The sequence below is a fragment of the Apteryx mantelli genome, chromosome 4 (genome assembly GCF_036417845.1).
Source record: "Apteryx mantelli isolate bAptMan1 chromosome 4, bAptMan1.hap1, whole genome shotgun sequence".
NCBI classification, from domain to species: domain Eukaryota; kingdom Metazoa; phylum Chordata; class Aves; order Apterygiformes; family Apterygidae; genus Apteryx; species Apteryx mantelli.
Genome location: NC_089981.1, coordinates 77,637,141 through 77,652,263, shown reverse-complemented (window position 1 = coordinate 77,652,263; position 15,123 = coordinate 77,637,141). Strand labels below are relative to the sequence as shown.

General features: G+C 35.7%; 1 protein-coding gene across 7 annotated transcripts in view; it reads right to left on the bottom strand.

Moving 5' to 3' along the window:
• PPP2R5C (protein phosphatase 2 regulatory subunit B'gamma) overlaps positions 1–15,123 on the bottom strand; it is an 89,903-nt gene that overhangs the window by 9,132 nt on the left and 65,648 nt on the right. For 5 of the 7 annotated variants that reach the window (XM_067294976.1, XM_067294978.1, XM_067294979.1 and 2 more), the window contains 9 exons: positions 14,917–15,027; positions 14,229–14,321; positions 13,995–14,125; positions 13,121–13,195; positions 9,940–9,999; positions 6,910–7,018; positions 3,093–3,146; positions 1,823–1,993; positions 987–1,114 (listed from right to left, as the gene is read on the bottom strand). In XM_067294976.1, the coding sequence (XP_067151077.1) occupies positions 987–1,114; positions 1,823–1,993; positions 3,093–3,146; positions 6,910–7,018; positions 9,940–9,999; positions 13,121–13,195; positions 13,995–14,125; positions 14,229–14,321; positions 14,917–15,027 (932 nt within the window). The remainder of the gene's footprint in view (positions 1–986; positions 1,115–1,822; positions 1,994–3,092; positions 3,147–6,909; positions 7,019–9,939; positions 10,000–13,120; positions 13,196–13,994; positions 14,126–14,228; positions 14,322–14,916; positions 15,028–15,123) is intronic. The other 2 variants (XM_067294977.1, XM_013940762.2) reach the window with 1 other exon arrangement.

Genomic DNA, 15,123 nt, shown 5'->3' with positions numbered 1-15,123 from the left:
TGCAAGTTACTGATCATCAGCTTCAAAAAGCAATCAGTGAAACGATTACTTTGTGTCGTGCATGCAAGTTGGAGTAGGAGTGCAGCTGTACTGGGTACCACGACAGCACTCATGCTCGGAACAGAATGAGCAGGCGGCCTTGAAAGCCAGAAAAACAACCCAAAGCAGTCCATATCTGCTACGTGCGACAGCATCACTGAATCCACATTTTATTAAAAAAATAAGCACGTTATTTGTTACTGCTTGCATCCAGTGACAGCAATCCATCCCTTTTAACACCACTATACTTTTCATTTCTTTTGCTGTGTTTTGTGGCAGATTCATTACGCACTCTTGGTGAAACCATCACCAGTCCTCAATTCACAGCCAGTACTAGACTGCGGGACTTCAACCACCCCAGCAGTAACACAACAGCTCAAAGAGGTGCTTTACATGGGAACTGCTGTAGAAAGGAGCTGACCAGGACTGTTTTCATGCCCAAGTACTACATGACTGTGAGGAAAGAAAGTGAAAAAACAAAGGAGATATATAGCTGGAGAAAGGAGAGAAAATAGTAAACAAAAAGGAAAAAAGGAAAGTATAAAGTGACCTGAACTACAATGTATCCCACTGGGATGAAGAAGAAATGCAAATCAGCAAGAAGTTGAGAGATCAGTAATCAAAGTATGTTTCTAAAAGTATCTGAATTACAGATAAATTAATGTCAAATTTGCTCCACGATAATAAAAATATTTCATCAACTATATGCATTAAAACACTATTTTCAGTTTAAAGAAAAAAAAATCTATTCAATTTTTTTGTATTTCCTGAGCATTTTGACAACAGTAATCTCTCTCTTACCCAGCAAATTTAATGTCATGGAATAAACAGCTCAACACGCTGTTACAACCAGCGCCTCAAAAGACAAGATGTGAACCACATTTAAACCTAGAAGTGGACATAACAGAATTAAGTAGCAGAATTTTATTTGTACAAGCATTTCTTACTTGTTCCAATGTGTCTTTGAATTCCGGTACAATGATGGAAACATGATGGGTAAAATCTTTGCTGCATTATCACTAATTAAACTCATAATATACTCATTATTCCAGTAGTATAATGCTCGCTCCGCGACCTAAGAAGACATGGAGATAAAAAACAAAACAAAAACAAACCCCCACTTTTTCAAATAATTTCATAAATAGCAAATAACTGAAACGTAATAGAAAAAATAAGGGAAAGGTGAGAAAAATTACAACTTAGATTTAGAAATTTCCAGGGCAAACTAGAATCTTTTGAGGGAGCTGATGTTTGGAAAAAATTAAAAAAAAAAAAAAAAAAGGAGGGGGGGATTCCTTTTTCCTTCATAGTAACATGATTCAAACTACAGCCAATGAACTCTGAAATTTAAGTTGCTGAAGAAATGCTTTGCCAAAGAAAGTGTACTTGTAGAACTTTGTATTACAAGCAGCAAAATATAGACGTTACATACTGAAAGGGTTCATAATGTCATTGGATCTTTAAATATCTGTTACAGTGGTTCTTTCCTATTGACAGACTGCAAAGAACTTTATTGAACAGGTACTTCTGAAAATAGCGAGATTTTAAGCTTAATGTTAGAAACTGCACTGAAGTGAATTACCTAATATCAACTTACACAGTGCATTCCTGAAAGGAAAACACAAAGCTAATGTTAGGATCCCTAAAATTTGACACTGAGACTTGAAGACATTTTCCACAACATGCAAAATTCATTACAGTGAATGATAGTAGGTAGTGTCAATAACTAGTCTGTTATATAAAAATTCTGATATTATTGTACCTAAGTGCAGTAAGTACAGACCTGAAAGTGTGGACTGGACACACATTTGGCTAGCTGTCTGAAGAGAGGTTCCATAACTTTTACAAATTCAGATGGTTCAATAACATCTAAAATTTCTTCTAGTTCATTTAAAAACATGACTTCTTTTGGACTGTGAGTCTTTGGCCAGTATTTTAGCAGTGCCATTACAACCTGTAGAAACAAAATTTGCAGCAAAAAAAATGAATATAATTTTCACAGTAATTTGCCTTTGCCTTGTACTAAATTAAATGTCATTAAAAAGTTTGACATTACAACCCACAGTACGGATTTCTTAAACTCTTAAAACAAAATTTATATGCAGTTTTTAATGCAGTTTGAAGTTGCAACAATCCATTAGCCATTCTCTCAGCACATTTTCCTTCTCATTTAGAAAAAAGGAACAGTCTCTTTTTTGTCCTCTGAAACAAGAGGAAATGATAAAAAGCCTAATTTTTTAAATAAATTAAAAGCTATAAGCAATATTTAGTATTATTTAGGTGACAGCTCAGCGAGAAATAATTGCATCTTCAAGTGTGGATCACTGGATTGTCAAACTGGACAATATGTTCTTAGTGAAGCCTTGGGAAATTTATGCAGACTGTATTAAATAAGAGGACAAAAGTCTTCTGAACTCCTTTATGACAATTATAAGGGGAAACAAACAATTTTGTGATGACCAGGATTTCTGAAGGGAACTTAGTACTTGATTGATGCACGTGATAAGTTTTAAAAAGTAATGTTGTAATCATTATGTAGCAACTTGAGATCAAAAAGAGAAACGGACTTAGATGCTTATTAGTTCAGAGTTGTAATAGGAAATACATAACATTGTAGCTGATGTCTGGAGTACAGCTAAAGTTTTAAGATCTTATATAGCAAGAAAGACAGAAACAATGTCTGGGATTTGAAACCTTAAACATCAAAACCTCCAAGTAGAAGAGTTCTTGCACAGTTGCACACTTGATTTGTTTCAAGGATCACAGTTTCCAGATCAACTGTCATTTATTTAGTCAGCTAAACCAAAAAAAAGCAGAGCCAACTCTGGTCTATTTGTAAAAGGCATACTCTTAATGGTCTTTTAATTAATTCTGGACATTGTCCAAACTGCTGAAAAAATGGTATTTGATTGATCAAAATGGTTAAATAATTGGCTTTTCCTAATAAAACCAATTACATATGAATACTTTGTCCCCAAAACCTCCTTTAATAGTCTACAGATGAAAGGGATATTAATATTTCAAAATACATAAAAATAGCAAGATAAACTTACTGGTTCCGTAAGTGTGCTGTCCTTTTCTAAGAATTGAACTACACAGTATGCCAGCTAAAGTAAAAGAAAAAGGCCGTATTAACATTCACCATGAAACCACACTTTAGAATCACTAGCATAAGGGAAGAGCTCTACTGAATTCAAATAAAAACAAGAGTCTTTAAAAATAATTTCTTTAAATTATTTGGCAGGCAATTTAAACAGCAAAAAAGTAACCAACCTTTACTGATACCTTCCCAACCTTCCTGCATCTGTTTTCATCTTTTTTCTGAGTTATCATACAGACAAACACACAACCTTTCGACTATTGAAAGACTTCAATACCATTCTCTTGAGAAAGAAAGAGTTCAAAGAAGAGGGAGAATGGCTTCAATGGAAATTACCTCTATTACAGTTTCTTCTTCTCCCATTGTAGAGTGGATCAGTAGATAGAATTAATACATTGTTCTCAGAAAACAAGGAAATAAAAAAAGCTAGGTCAACCAGTATGATTCTTCCTAATATAAATATTAGGGTGCCTAAATGATGCTCAGTGTGCAAAAAACTGATATCAAAGTGGAGAAGAAGAAACGATGAAAAAGCACTTTTAAATCTGGAGATGATGCCCCACTGCTATCCTCCAGTGAAGGTACACACAAGTGCAACAATTAACACAGGTAACGGCAGGTTTGCCGCAAGCAGCTGCCTAAAGCAGTGTCTGTATGCGGCTTCCTTCCTCGACAAAGAACCAGTTTATTTCATATGGTGGTAATAGTATAACCAACAGAAAAACAAATTTCCAGGATAAAGGAACACACACAGTTTACTCACCTCTATCACACCTTTGCTCAAATGCCCTGCTTGTTCTACAGAGTTTTTGATTTGCCATCTTTAATTAAACGGATGTAATTTTAAAGCCCTCATTTATAGAAAACGAATTGCTCACTTTAATACAAATACAAGCTTCAGAGCTTCCCTGAACCACATAGCCAGTGGGAGGCCAGCACTGAATCAGCTGCTGCTGGCAGGGGAATAACCTCCACATCCGTAGGTGCCTCATTCCCTCTGCCCCCAGGGAAGGTGAACAGCCTCTGCTCTCATTAGCAACGACAAAATGGACACGCGCACGCCAAACATGAGATTCTTGAGTGGAGAGGGGAATTTGCACATACTTTTGGCAATGAAAACATTCTGCAAACTATTGCTCTAAATTTGAGACCTCACCTCTTTATTATGAGGAAAAAAAAGCTTATAAATCCCAAGAAAGTAATCCTAACACACAGGAATCTTGACATTTGGAAATGACGAATATGGAGGCACAGTGTAAGAAGTTGAGAGAACACAACTGGCCTCATTAAGCCCACAAATGCAGAGGAAGATGTTTTGTCTCCCAGCTGGCCTTATTGAGGCCACTGGTGAAAAGCCAGAAAATCCCAATAGCTGACTTTGGTTAGAATGGGAAGAAAATCTGAAAACAGGAGTCTTTATTGGAGACGCCCAAGCCTAGAAGCTGCCCACTCTGAAGGTCTGAATGCCCGATCTCCCCTTTCATGTTTGTGAATTTGACACTTTCTTTTAAGACATAGTACTTGCATTTCAACACACTCCATCTTTTTAAACATATGATTTAAAATCACAATCTTGTCCTATAAAGTGCTTTCCACTTCCTAGCATTTTGGTGTCAGGCACTGACTTATTAAGTGCTTTTTATTTCATCAGCTAGGCTGGTCATAAAAATATTGAACAATTGTAAGTCCTAGGATTTGCTATATACTGTATTACAAGGTGAACTGCTGATAACTGTGCATGTTATTTTTCAAGCAGATGCAAGCCTAGACTGAAATATTATATTTACCAACTTCAGTTTTGAGAACGACATTTTAAATCTATGCCTAAACAGTCAATTATCACATCACTTTTATCCTATATTCACATCTCAAACTGTTTAACCATTCATTCTAATGTCTTTCCATTTATCGAAGTTCAGTGATTAGCCTAATTCCTTTCCTGGTTTTGATGACAGCTACCAAGAGCATCCCTAGATAATTTGAGGATTGTACAAAGATTATTATAGCTAGTGTTCTCAGCTATTCTAAAGTAAATTTGAACTGAATATAGAGATCAGCTTTCTTTATGTATATCTAGATTTAGCAGTCCAGTCCTCTGAACACCTGCCACTGGAGTATGAATTCTGGTGGTTTTACTCTACTGTTTCAGCAGACTGTGATAATCTTGTAGTAAAGACAAAAGGGTAGTTCCATCCTTCTCAATGACAGAAAGCAATCCTTTAAGTCACAAGCAAGATACTCAGAAGTTACTGTAGCACAGAGAATTCATGGCAGCAGCAGTAAAAGTAACACTTTGGTGTTTTAATATTGGTATTTAAAGCTTCTTCAGGGTTCCAATAGCTGAATACAACATGTATGCCCATGCCACCACTATGTTCGAATAAAGACTGCTGACATTTTATTCACTCTAGATCCTGTCAAATCATTTAAGTCATCTGTTTCTTAGCAATAGTCAGATGCTTCTTCTAGAATCAAAACCACTTAGCAGTGAAGACAGAGGGTAAGTTCACTTGCAGTGCCTTCCCATTTCATTCAGTAGGACACATCATAGTGAAGAACAGACTGCACTGCGGAGAAACAACCACGATGCCTTGGTAACTGAGCTGCACTAGCCCCCAGAAATCTGGCACAAACACAGACAGAACAAACGCAACATCATGACTTTGCAACGTGGCCATTGCATCTGAATAGACCAGCACGGCTGTTGACATGACAGGTCTCAGTTAAGCCACTACAAGAAGAGAGGCATCCTTATGTCACTGTTGTGTTTTTACCAAGTGCTAATAAGGACGACAGGCATAAGGAAGAAATGGAAGTCACCTGAAGGTTCAGAAGAATTAGTTTGTGAAGCAGGAATAAGTAAAGATCCATCTATCTCAGGTAGGTTACAAGAAAAGCAACCATCATGCCAGATGTCTGTAGTAGGAGGGATTATAAGAAAGGTCAGACTGGCCACATTCCAATTGGTTTTTCTCTTCATAGCATGGTGAGGGAGAGTAGAAGAGGAGTCTTGAAACGGGAGCCACTCTAGCCTGTTACTTCAACAGGAACAGTTACAAGTCCCAGTAGGCAAGATTTAAAGCAAATGCTTATAAGCATCTTTATTTGCCAGAGAATCATAATTATACAAATACTATTAAAAAAAATTCTAAACTGTTACCAATTTTATTTGAATAAATGGTACTTAAAACTTGGAGTACTTAAACTGATATAGAAAATGTTGATTTTCCTAATTAAAAATAAAACCACATAACAAATTTTATGGAGATAACTTCAGCACATCAAAATACTGTGTCTTCTCTAACCTTGTATGATTTCCCACTCTTCCAGAGATTTTGAACGGAACTAGAACTCAGCACATAGATGATGCAGCTTGTTTAAAAGCATAACACAGCTTGGATACCCCTTTTTTTTCCCCTGTGTACTTCTAAAAAGGCCCACTGAATTAAATAATTATGTTCTATTTAGTGCCCACTTCCTTTCAAAACATCAAAAGTTGTAAGAAACTGAATTCAGCTGAAATTCTCCATGTAGTTTATAAAAATTTGTTCAAGAAAAAAAATACATTTTTCTGCAATTTATGTATGTTTATACACTAAAGGCAAGAATACAGATACAGAGAGATTAAATAATTTCCCCAAGGCCACTTAGCAGACAAGTGCCAGAGCTTGGAAGAGATTCCAAGTCAGCATGACCAGACCACTCCTTCCGCCCTCTGTAGACAAACTTGCTTTTATATTATTATAAAACAAATGTCAAACAAAACTTACCTGTGGATGGTAGACACTGAGTGATTTCACTTTGTGCAATGGTAACAAAACCTTCAATAGAAATATTTTGTGCTCTTCTTTTAATGGTAAGGCAAATCCATTAATTATGCTGGCAGGGAAAGAAATTTAAAAATAAAAATCAATAATTACTCAAAACATGCACTACTGTACAGGATATGCCAAAACCTTTCTTTTCATCACTTCTTTTTGAGATCTCCTGGAGAACACAATTCAATCGAAAAATTTATAAATTAAACATGCATTGGAGACTAGAGACATTAACATTTTTTTAAAATTTATTTTTGTGCCTTGTTCTTTAAAGAAGAATATAAATTAATAGAACACTCAAATCCACATCTGCCCATCCCTCACCCAAGTCTTTCACAGGTTCCAAATTCTTCTCCCAAGTAACTTATTTGATTAGGTTCTATTTCAGATTTTAACTTTCCTGTTCACTATGAACAAAGCTCTGAATACATATTCTTCTCAGCTTATTCACTTAATAGAAGAATGTATGAGAGACTGCACACTGAGCAGATCAATCCAGGACAGCAGGCAAACAAAAACATACACAGACCACTAAAAGATTACTAGTTCCACAAGACCTTAAATGTAACCAAACAGCATCTCTCACATGATTTCCCCGTTCCAGGTGAGTGCTGATTGTACTCAATACTGGGTCAATGGCATCTTCATCTAGAAAGGCAGTACTAGAATTTTGTGTTCATTCACTTTGCTCACACTAACTTCAGCTGATACATCCAGAATCCTATTGTCTATTTACTATTTTAAGTCTTATGTTACTAATTTTAATGCTTTTCTCTCCAGCTAACAAGCACAGAAGACACCCAGGCAAAGGGACACTGACAAACTTGTATCTTAAAAAACACTTTTAAAGAATTCAAAGTAACACATATTTGAGATTTTATTTGCAATTCAATTCCTCCTCTTCAATCTTCTGTTTCAGGTATCAAATCCTACGCTTTCCTATTCACTTCCTTTCAGTTGTTTCCTACCTCCTCTCACTCCCATGCACTGCTCATCACATATCTTCTCTTGAACACACACATACAGCCCAAAGACAGATTTTTGAAGAGCTGAAAGACGACCTTATGGGAAAAGTACTAGACAGTCCTAACTTTGAGCTGATAGTACCACGTAATAGGCATCAAAAGAAGCCAATGAACCAAGAAGTAAAACTGAAAAGAGCTGCTTTTTTTTTTTTTTTTAATAAAGAATCCCCCCCCCCCAAATTAACTATGGATGCAACTAATATCCAGAAGATGAGAAGTCAAAATCCAGGAACCCAGCTAAAAACTGTTATCCTGAGCTGCATAAGAAGCTCTGTGTCAACAACATGCTGTGTGAAACTCCTTACTCAGCTGAAAGGATAACCGGTATACAACAGCTAGAAATTTTGATTTGGAAACCTGAGAAAATAAGTTAATCAGTAGTTAACTTTTAAGTTTGTAAAACTCTTAAATCTAAACTGACAAACCCTACAGTGAAAAAGCTGGTGGTTTAATAGTTTTGAACAGTTAGTTCCATATTCTGAGATTTCAATTTTACAGTCCTCACTGCAACTTGATCGGTGATCGCTTGATTATAGAATGTTGAAATAACGACAGATTCATAACTTCTGTTAATCGCTGAACATTTATTTGAAAATTAAATAAATAACTATTCTGGGCAGACACACAGGCCTAAGAAATTTTAAAACATTTTTCAAATTTCAACAGTAACCTGGGCTGCATTAGGAAGAGCACTGCCAGCAGGTTGAGGGAGGTGATCCTTCCCCTCTCCTCAGCACTGGTGAGACCATATTTGGAGTGCTGCGTCCAGCTCTGGGCTCCTCAGTATGCGAAAGACAAGGACATGCTGAAGCAAGTCCGGCAAAGGACCATGCAGATGACTAAAGGATGGGAACACCTATCGTACAAGGATGGGAACACCTATCGTACAAGGAGAGGTTGAGAAAGCTGGGACTATTCAGCCTGGAGAAGAGAAGACTCCGGAGGGAACTTATCAATGTGTACAACTATCCGATGGGAGGCACTAAAGACAGAGTCATACTCTTCTCAGTAGTGCCCAGTGAAAGGACAATAAGCAACAGGCACAAACTTAAACACAGGGAATTCCATTTATATGTAAAAAAACACTTTTCTAACTGTGAGGGTGGTTGAACACTGGAACGAATTGCCCAGAGATGTTGAGTAATCTCCACCCTTGAAGATACTGAAAACCTGACTGAGCAGAGTCCTGGGCAACCTGCTGTAGGCGACCCTGCCTGAGCAGTGGGGTTGTATCAGATGATCTCCGGAGGACCCTGCCGACCTCAACAATTCTCCAATTCTGTGAAATTTACATCTTCCTAAAAATAAATCACCAGTGTCATTAAGCTGTGTATTTTTATGTGCAAAAATATGGAAAAACTATGAAGTAAACCTAACTATTCTTTTAAAGTATATTAATGTATTTAAAACAAAAGCTTGCATATTTATTAGAGAAATCTGTTCATAAAAATACACCAGTTTCGACTTAGCCATTGGCTTTTAAAGTTGTACAGTTTTAGATTCAAGGGCTTTCAAACAAATCAGTGAAGTTTACTACACAATGAGATTAACAAAACAAGGTTTCTGAAGACAATAACTTATGTTTCCTGTGTTTGCCTACCATGCATTTATTGATGTTAAAACTTATTTTAAAATTATTCTAATTACTTCCTAAATAAATACATTTTCATTACAACTAATCTTAATTATGAGAATCATAAACTAGAAAATAAGACTTAAAAAAATAAGGTTTAATATTGTCACATCCCAAGACATTTGCCTGAGATTGAAGTTTTGTTCCATTTTTGCAATCTCATACAAAATTTGTTCTCTTATTTACAGCTTTCCCACATTAGAGGAAGCTTTTATTAATCTCATCTCAAAACAATCTATAATTGCCAGCTTTATTTTTAAAATCTCACCTCCGAAACCTCTGAAAGTGGTGGATGAGTTTAATTAGACAAAATCTACAACTTACCTTCCAAGTATTTCCAGTAATTCTGCTATGCCATTGTGATGTTCTGTTTCATAAATAAATCTAAACAAACAAAAAAACAGTTTTACTCAGTTATACTCAGTTAGGAGATAAATCTACCACCAAGATAACTATCTAACATTACATGTAGCCTTAACCTGCCAGGTTTTAGTCACTTATTAAAAGGAAAATAGAAACACACAGTGGAAAAGAAACACTCTGCAGAGTTCACGAAAATATTTTAGTAGTCTGAGAAACTTTTCTAAAATCCTCAGTTTAGAAATATATTTAATTTTTGGATAATTGTGTTTTAAGAATTACTTCCTTGCGGTACTCAGAATGTTCTAGTGATGGCAATAATAAGCCATTTTGAATATTCTTATGCTTTAGATTATGAATTGTAATGTCCCAGGGCTAAAGACAGTGACGCTGTTTTCGTTTTCCTGAAGCATGTTCTGTAGATGTGCATACTGCATACAGAAACACAAATCAATAGCACATCAAGCTGCTTTCAGCCTGCATACTTGCTTGCTCTTTTCGCCCACGTTTAACAATAGCACATGCATTTGAACTTTTTTCTAGTAGTCATATTCTATGCCTCTTCGATAATGCAAAACTGAACACAACAAATGACACTTTAAATATTAAGACAACACAGAGCATCTGGTACAATCAAATGCCATGACTCAACCTCCTGTAGAACATGTGAGCACAAGGTGTTCAAACAGTCCCTACTTACGGATCTAAAAAGCTCGCTGGCATTACAGACTAAGCATACAAAAGGCTCTGTAATAAGCAGAGGAGGCAATTTTTTTCCTGAATTTTCTTTTGATAGAGGTGTAATTTATTCTGCAATCTCCTTTCCTTTTCCCTTCTTCTCGGTTGCCTGAATGCAACTTTGAGAGACTTCCACAGACCACTTCAGGTGTTTTGTAAATAATTATAAAAAAACCCTTATACTTACATTAGAAAATAATTTTCTATTTGAAAACTTGTCAGATTGGCACACTACTAACTACTTTTAATGCAGAATATTTTATATGGCAGTTTCTCCTCCTAAAAAGCACCATACATATAAAATTCAGGACAATGATTCCAGGTGAAACTGAATACACTCATAGGAAAGTCTTAAGAATAAGTAAACAGGAACATACTGTTGTGTTTTTTTTTCCCCCTCCGCTTAATGTAACATATAAGATCAACACATTATCACAACAGAATTTACGTAATTCTGGTTAGTGACTAAAAAAAATAAAAACTACACATTCTTTACATAAGCCTAGTCAAAAACAGAATTATTGCAGGAAAAAGTATAAGAAAAGGAAACCTAAGAAATTCTACACACACTTTAAGAGCTTGTCATGCACACTCCACTAATTCAAGACAGAAGTTGAAGCAACTTTCCTCCCTGGTATTCACATTCAGGAACACTAGTTTACATTCAGATGAAAAAAATTCAATTTCTAGCTCCTAAACATTATACAGCTCAGGATAAACAAAAGAGAGGGGTTTTTTTGGTTGCCTTTTTTTTTTTACTCCCCCGCCCCCCTTACTTTGTAGAGAAAAGCGGTTTCTACAGTACAAATGACATCATTTCTCACATAAATTTTAGATTAAAATTTTTTTTTAAGTACAAACCATTATAAAGTTGATGTAATGACTATATTAAGTCTTTCAAAAGTCACGCACCAGAACAATCTACAGTCTAAGACTCCGTTTCCATTATTTCTGAACGTAACCAGTGCAAGAAATGATAAATAAAATGAAGTTCAGAAGTGAATTATAATAGACTACGATGTTGCTGTATAAGCTAGCTCAGATATTTTATGAAATTACATATTTTAGAATTAATTTAATAAAAACTATGCACAGACAAAAGAAGTTTAAGTCCTTTCATTTGAAAGATATACCTGTACCTTTTCCTCAGCAAATACTGGCTTTCCACATGTCCAGTCGAGAGCTGTTGTCTGCAGGACAGTGAGGGCTCATTCTCTATTCTAAAGTGGCTCCTCCGAATACCCTCTACGGGCTTACTTGCTACCATCTACAGGGATGACAAACTCCCTCTGCAGCTGGTACTGCTGGGTGCCATTCATAAAACAGCAAAAAGCTGTCACACATTCAGTGCCATTTTCTTAAGAGGATAGCACCATACATTCATTTGGGGAGGAAAATGACAGCCATAGAGCAAGAGGGCAGCATGATGGAAAGCAGGCAAGACTGCCACACAACATACTTACTTTTAGGGGAAAAAAGGGTACTAAAACTAAGAGACTTTAAAAAAAGCCTTCTGTTGCCCTGTCGTTAACATGAAGTGTCACAATGTGCACTTACAAATGGAGAAACAAACCCAAACTGCGTTTTAGCAGATACCCAGATTCTTGTTGCACACTGTGAAACCCAGGAAATGCAGAAATTACTTGCAGATGGCACCTATATGTTTGGATATTGACTTAGCAGATTTATATTAAGCATCAAACAGGTTCTTGTATCTGCCGATTAGATGTACGGAAACAGAGACTTCACGGCGTTCTGGACATTACAATACACATTTGTCTAGCTTTTACTTTCTCTCCTTATGACCCTCATGAAGTGTAAAGGTATTTCCAGCCTCCCCATTTAAGAAATTTAAGCACAGTATTTTAATGGCATAGAAATCTGCTGTAGAATAACCTGCGGACATTCTTATTTCGCCCGTTTCCTACTCGATATTGTTCCTTTAAGTATTAATTTCAGTAACACTGACAACACGGAAGTAAAAATCTATTCAACACATACAGGTGGTAAAACCAGCTGTCAAATCATAGGATTTCTTATGATTTACTGCACTGAGAACTGCAAACCCATGGTATCTATCTGCTTTTTTCCAATACTATATAAGTTAGTGCAATAAATATAGAAGTTCCAATCTCTACAGTCCGTAAAATATAGAAACTTATGTAGCAAGACACATGAGGGCTCTATCCATGATTAAAGCTGTAACTGCTGAAACAATAGACATTTGGTCTAAGATTACACAAGTATTCATGGAGATTATGCAGGAATCTAAGTAAGTTCCCTAAAAATACTGTCCATAATCCATAGGAACAAACATTAAGAACAATACTAAGGAAATAAATAGGCAGGCAAGGTCAACTGTACGTTAAGTTTCAGCTCTTAAAAAAACAGTCTATACTGGTCTCACTTTTCAGTAGTATATTCTAGATGGTAGCCTTCAACTCTTGTCAAGCTCAGTAGTATGATTTGAAGTGTTCCAACCCTAGATAAGAAGGGCATTCAGGTGATGACACAAGAATGCCAATATATTCTCCTATCTTTCAAAGTACAAGCATCATCAATTAAACATCAGTAACCGAGCACCTGCAGCACCCAATTCCTTAAAGCATTTTTTGAATGTTCCCGTCTTAGGGGTTCTTTCAATTCAAGTGGGGTTTGCTACAATAGTAGGCCAGAGAATTTGAAATGGTACTGTAGTTTTGTATACACATCTGATACAATGGCAGTGAAAACACACCTCAAAACAGCTTTGGTAACACAGCAGGTTAATTTTTCATCTTAGACATTTTTGGTTTGGAAGTAATACTGCAGTGTATTCTATGGCAATTAAAAAAATAGTTTTCACCAGCGACAAATGGTATATCTTAGTTCTGAGGAAAGAAAATGCAGTAAATGTGTTCCTTAAAGCAAATTCCAGATTTCTCAGTCATTCCATTTGAGTAGCAACATAGGCGTTATGAAGAACTATGTTTTATTAAAGCAGTACTGTAATAGAAATACTACTACCCAATGATAAAAAAGGCTTATAAAGATACCAAGCCACCCACTGAATCACCAACAAATAAATATTTCAGCTGCCAAATGTTGTATGCAAGACTTCCCTAACTTATATCTCCCAGACTGGTATCAGTTATCGTTAGATGTAACATTATTAGGTTTTAACTTACTAAGAATAAAAAAACAAAAAAACAAAAAAACAAAAACACATTTGCTAAGTGTCTTGTAGTATATTTAGTCATATACTTGATTATATGCACCATAATGTGAAGATATTGACGTACCTATAAAATATATTATTAATTTGTTTCCGGATGTAAGCTCTTAGGCCTAAGAATTTCCCATATATTCTGTGAAGAGTAGTTTTAAGAAAATCTCTTTCACGAGGATCTTCACTGTCAAAGAGCTCTAAAAGCTGCAAAGAGGCAAAAGAAAAGATGCACTTTACTTGAATCTAATGCATCGTAGAATAATTTTGATTTAGAGCTTGAAGTTAAAAATTCTTTTTTTTACCTCACCTGTAATACAAACTTCTGATCAATATATTTCTTAGCTATATTAGGTTGGAAATCTGGAGATTCTAAAAATCTTAAGAAAAACTCATAAACAAGCTGAAAGAAAAAAATAAAAAAATGAGTCTTTTAAACCAGGAACAATTTTATAAACAGTACATTGCTAGACTTACTAATTAGTACTTTTAGTACGATTTATACTTTCGCCCATGTCCTCCCACATAGCATGTACAACAAGAACTTTAGGTTCCTTAAACTGCATTGAAATTCTACAGAAATACATTCCTAGATTTTACTCAATGATATTTAGTAATCTAATATTTATCATGCTCAAAAACGTGTTTTGAGAAGCCTGTTCTCCTTTGTGTCTCAGTACCTCTGAAAACCAGAGCTGTGCCAGAGCCAGACCAAAGCATTAACAGTGACAGGCTGAAGATCATTTAAAGCCACAGCAGTTACATTTGTACTGCAAGAAACAGGCAAGCCTTTCACCTCTAATAAAATAAATTAGATTTTTGGAAAAGATTATCAGTGTAAACTCAAGAAATACTTTAAATATTACAGACAAATATTACTGATTTAGCTAACTTAAGACAACTGCTAAACACATACCCTGAATTATTTTGAGTCAATAAACAATGACTTCAGTGTCAAAACTCTTTTAGACTATGACTTTCTAGTCTTCATCAAATACCTGTAGATGAGGCCACGCGGCTTCTAAAGTTGGTTCATCTTCCTCTGGATCAAATTCTGCTCCCGTAGGATTGGAAGATGGTGGTAATGTTCGAAACATATTAACTGCAAACTGAAATCACATGTGACCTTAAGAACTTGGAAACAAATTAACCATTCAAGAAAAATGACTTTAAGATGTTTCTGTGAGAATTCTTTATGTGAACTA